The sequence below is a fragment of the Mangifera indica genome, chromosome 20 (genome assembly GCF_011075055.1).
Source record: "Mangifera indica cultivar Alphonso chromosome 20, CATAS_Mindica_2.1, whole genome shotgun sequence".
In the NCBI taxonomy this organism is placed as follows: domain Eukaryota; kingdom Viridiplantae; phylum Streptophyta; class Magnoliopsida; order Sapindales; family Anacardiaceae; genus Mangifera; species Mangifera indica.
This window is the reverse complement of record NC_058156.1, coordinates 5,035,453-5,040,723: the sequence shown is the minus strand read 5'-3', so window position 1 is coordinate 5,040,723 and position 5,271 is coordinate 5,035,453. Positions and strand designations below refer to the sequence as shown.

Here is a 5,271-nt window from a genome sequence, read left to right as displayed (position 1 = left end):
CATCATCATCCTCATTACCCTTTACTTCATAATCCTCATCCACGTCATTGTCATTATTATCATCACCATAATTTCCACCAAACTCTTAGAAACTTTGCGGATGTGGTCGTTCATTTATCGGATGATTTTTCCTTTTTTCCTCATAAACATCTTCTGCTTGTTAATTGTCCCTTCTGTCAATTGGATTCTTAGTAACATAGAGTTTTGTTGAAGGTAAACTTCTTGCTACAACCATCAAAAACTTCATATCATCATCATCTACAATTTCCATTGGATCCATATCACCTAAGGTAAATACACGCACATTTGATTGATTTCGATTGAATCTTAGACGATAGCTTATTTTCGTAATGAATCTTTCAAAATCAACATTTATGTCAATACACATCCCTTTCTCATTCTCACCAACATATCTTGTCACATTATCATTACCTTCAACCTATTGTCTTCATAGCAAATCTTAAATGTAACTTTTTTTCATCTTAATTTAAAATAAACCTAAAAATATAAAAATACTTGTGTTTAGAGAAAGTTTATATACTATTAACAATATCTTTTAGTAAAAAAATAACTCAAAAATGAAAAAAATAGCAATTAGCTCACACAAATAACCAATGTTCTGATAGCAAACTGATGCGTATAACCATGCATGAGTAATAAATCCAAAAGGGGTGTGTTAGAAAATACTATTCACTCTAAATTGTAATATTTTACAATTTTTTCAAATTAGGCCTAAAATGTAATACCAATGCAACTAAACTTCATACACACGCATTTATAACACATTAAACTATCATGTCATCAAGTCACGTCCAAATATTGATCAAAATAAGACAATAAAAAATGGAAGAAAACGATAGTGGCAATTCTATAATTTTTTATGCAACTCTCTGTTAAGATAAGGAAAACAATACACACACTAAAAGAGCACCAAATTGGAATACAAACATAACTAAGGTATAAGGGATAAATCCACCAACCTTGGAACTTCACAACCAATCCCTAAACATAAGCGAATGAGATAAAGGAATTAAGTAGAATGAAATAAAACAAACCAAAAAAAAAATTAGGGTGGCCCGTCAATACAATATTAGCGTTAACGCCAACCCCTAGCGTTAATGTCAACTTGTTCTTCGTCTAGGGTTTTTTTTTAGACTTGAATTTTTGTATTTTGTAGCTATCAATACAACATTAAACAACATTATAACAACTTTAAACAATTAAAGTAATATGAAATCACAATATTAAACAATCTAGCAATATAAGATTACAATAAAATTATATTTCACATGAAGTCATACACATGAATCTACCATACATTATTTGATTTTCAATTTTTCATCAAGAAAACATATAACATACAAGCTTGAATCAAACTGACCTGAATATGGATGATTTTATTGTAAAATCTTTGTAGCAAATGTTAATTCTCTAAATAAATTTAGCAATTTTTGTCTCTCCCTCCTTTCTATCCAAATTGAATCGTTTATAATGGTTTTCTCATAGGTTTTATTGTTCAATCACAGATATCTTATCTGTTGAAGAATTTTTTTCATATTGCAGAGATTTCTTCCTTACTAGAAGGCTAAGGAAAAAGAGAGAGATGAGATTCTTTCTTTTTATATGAGTTATATCAACGGAAACATTTTGGGAAAATAGATTACTATTGTGATATTTTTGTTTAGGTTTTGAAATGAGTGACATATATATATACACGGTTAAAAAAAAGGGATAAAAATTTTAATTTACTTTAAATTTATTTGACTTAAACTTGAGTTGAGTTTGTGGTTGCAAAGTCAGTTTATTTTTTAAATCAAACTAAATTTAAATTAAAATAAATTTAATTCAATTTAACTAACAAATTAGAAAATAATTTGATTCTATTTAAATTTAGCTCATAATTTGATTTAGGGTATATCGAACAAAGTTATTTTATTAATAGATTATAAATTTAAATCATAATCAAACTATTTTTAAATTTGAGCCAATAAACTCGGGGAAATTTGAGTTCGAAGGATCCTAATTCAGTTTAATTTTATCCGCCACTGATGATACGACAAAAACCATAATCCATCCAATGTCAAAAAACAAAAGGTGAGCGTGATTATGTATTGGACGAGAGGTATGTACTGTCGACGGTGCAGGTCTGATTCCAAGTAGGGCTTAAGGTTATGTGCCTGGAATGCAACGATTTGACTAGACGGCCATATGTCTACGTTGACCTTTTGTCTCCCATTTTTAAATAGTTATATTTAAATTAAGGGAAATTATAACTCTTGAACCAAATACTATAATATTATAATATAATACATATATTAATTTTGAAAAATAAAATAAATGTGAGAAAGACAATTATTTCGAAAGAGGTAGACTTTAAAAGACTATCTTATCCCTCATCCGCTAGACACAACCAATTGGTGTATCTATGATTTTGGGGTAGATCATAGTTTCTGAGAGGGTGTCGTTGTAACATAAAGAACCTGAGGTCGGTTCATGTAATTTTTCCAATCATAAATCAGGCAACTGGCAACGCAAAGTGCGCAAAGAAAGGATCAGCGCATCTTAGAGTGAAACACGACTGGCGTCCATTAAATATCGGGATAAAGAAGCTAAAATTATGAGCATCAGCGATTTACACGTCAAGTCAATTATTTCCATTTTACTTTGACATCTCTCCACGTGGCACTCCTCCACCTTTAGCATAAAATAAACGGTAAAAGATCAATTATTATTATAAGGTTGTCAACTTTGGAGTTACAAATTTAGAAGAAGAAAAAAAAAGAGAGTGAGTAGTAGCGATGGCGAGTTTGCATTTGCGAAGACAAGAGAGTTGTCCACGGCAGCACGATAGTCCGAGGAGTCCAGAGGCGGAGGTGGGGATGAAAGTGGAGGATCTTTGGGATGTGTTAGAGCCACAGATGAGTCCTACTGAAAAGCTTAATGCTTGTTTTGAGAGCATCCCCGTCTCCGCTTTTCCTCCTGCTCCTTCCTCTCAAGGTATACATCTGCATGTGTTTCCCTTTTTGTAGTTCCATCCTCGTGCTTGGATTGCATTAGTTTTGTTGGATGTGTTTCCCTTCAGTTATTATATTTTTGTTGGTCTAATATTTATAGATTATTGTATCCAGTGATTGAGATAAAATCAGACTCCAGTCTAGCTGAAGCTGTTGAAATACTGGCCCAAAACAAAATTCTCAGTGCACCCGTTGTCTATGTTAATGCATCGGAGAATGCAAGTTGGATGGATAGATACATTGGAATTGTTGAGTTTGCTGGAATTGTTATGTGGATTCTGCATCAGGTTAGTATTCCTGTCAAATTGTTTCACCAAGTGGTTTGAAATTCAGTTATCTTGCATGCGGATTAGGTTTTCTTTAAGACATTGTATACCTTTTTAAGTAATGAATCAAAGATTGATTCTTTGTCCTTCCATCATTTAGGAAACACCTCATTTTTATTTTTAGTTAAGCTGAATTTTTCTTTGGGCAGAACTTTTAAGGATCTGTTGTTGAGGCCAAAAATATTTGTTTCATTTTCTTATAGAATTTTTAGTCATGCAATTCTGATATTAAAGATTGAGGTTGTTCATAAATATAAAATTCATTGATCCGCAACTAGGTGTAGCAAAAAATGAGGAGATATTTTAGTCTGCAAAGCTTCACGGTTGCATTGTTTTAGAGAAAAATTTTCCACTGGAATCACCACTCGGCCCCATTTACGTCTTTATTGCATGGGAATTGAAAACAAAATGTTATCTTTCGACAGTCAGAACCCCCATCTCCAAGGAGTCCAAATAGGCGTGCAGGTTTTTCTGCTGTAGTTAATGGCACGAACAAGGCTGTTGAACCTGAGAGTTTAGGCCCTGAATCTGCTGCAATGACTTCTGGAAACTTTTTTGAAGTTTTGACTACATCTGACTTATATAAGAACACAAAGGTTGCCCTTCCATCCTTATAACTTTTGCTTCAAAATCTGCGGCAAATATTAACTTGTCAGTTTACAGGTTGGGGATATCTCAGGTTCATTCCGCTGGGCCCCATTCCTTGCTTTGCAAAGCTCCAACACCTTCTTGACCATGCTCTTGTTGCTTTCAAAGTACAAAATGAAGAGCATTCCCGTGGTTAATTTGGGTGACGGCAAGATTGATAACATCATCACCCAATCTTCAGTTATTCACATGTTAGCAGAATGTGCTGGCCTTCAGTGGTTTGAAAGCTGGGGAATGAAAAAACTCTCAGAAATTGGTCTTCCTACGATGTCATCTAAACTAATTATCAAGGTGTGTGGATAAGCCCAGTTTCATTCCATGAAAACGGAACCCCATCTTATTTGTTAACTTTTTAATGGTTTCTCTCAAAAACTTGCACTTTTGGTCTTAGGTGTATGAGGATGAACCAGTGCTCCAGGCATTTAAGCTGATGCGGAGAATGAGAGTTGGGGGCATACCTGTTGTTGAAAGTGGTGGTAATAAGACAATTGGAAATATAAGCCTAAGAGATGCTCAGTTCCTTTTAACTGCACCGGAGATCTACCATGATTATAGGTCTGTAGCCAGAATTGTGCACAGTTTTTGGTTGAGATGATAAAATTACTGATAAAAATTTATATGATTGCACAGATCTATCACAGCAAAGAACTTCCTAACTGCGGTGAAAAACTATTTGGAAAATCATCACAAAGATTCACCACTAGTAAGTGGCATGGTTACGTGCAAAAGCTACAACACAATGAAAGAATTAATTCTGCTGCTTGATTTCAAGAAGATCCACCGAATTTATGTTGTTGATGATGATGGCAATTTGGAAGGGGTAATTACACTTAGGGACATTATCTCAAGGCTAGTACATGAGCCTCAAGGCTACTTTGGGGATTTCTTTGATGGCTTCTTGCCATTGCCTGCTAACAGCAGGGTTTAGAGGTACAAGAATTTTCCTTATAACTTGACCGATAGCTAACCCCCTTTTTTCTGCAAGTGATCTTTGCTTTTGTCTGTCGGTGGTGTGTTGGGGAAGTGGTTGGATATAGTGATTGTAACATAGGTGATGCCCATGAAGCTATATAATATCTGGTCTGTCAGAGTTAAACTTTCTGTATATGTTGCTGTATCCACTCCATGTGAGCCCTTATGTAGCAATTTTCTAATAATCGCCACCCTCTTTTAGTTTGCCTTTTGATAGAAAGGTTTGGTTTGACATAAGAGCAAATGAAATCTACTAATAGTCTTTTGTGCAGCTCTAAACTGTTTCATGTAATTTTGTTTAGTTAAAACTG

At 34.1% G+C, this 5,271-nt stretch overlaps 1 protein-coding gene across 1 annotated transcript; it reads left to right on the top strand.

Moving 5' to 3' along the window:
* The first annotated feature begins 2,798 nt into the window (after nucleotides 1–2,798).
* On the top strand, nucleotides 2,799–5,271 carry LOC123204954 (SNF1-related protein kinase regulatory subunit gamma-1-like). Its single transcript, XM_044621777.1, has 6 exons — nucleotides 2,799–2,997; nucleotides 3,129–3,301; nucleotides 3,766–3,936; nucleotides 4,004–4,279; nucleotides 4,380–4,543; nucleotides 4,619–5,271. Exons 1-6 carry the CDS (start codon nucleotides 2,799–2,801, stop codon nucleotides 4,914–4,916), a joined length of 1,281 nt encoding a protein of 426 aa, XP_044477712.1. The 3' UTR covers nucleotides 4,917–5,271.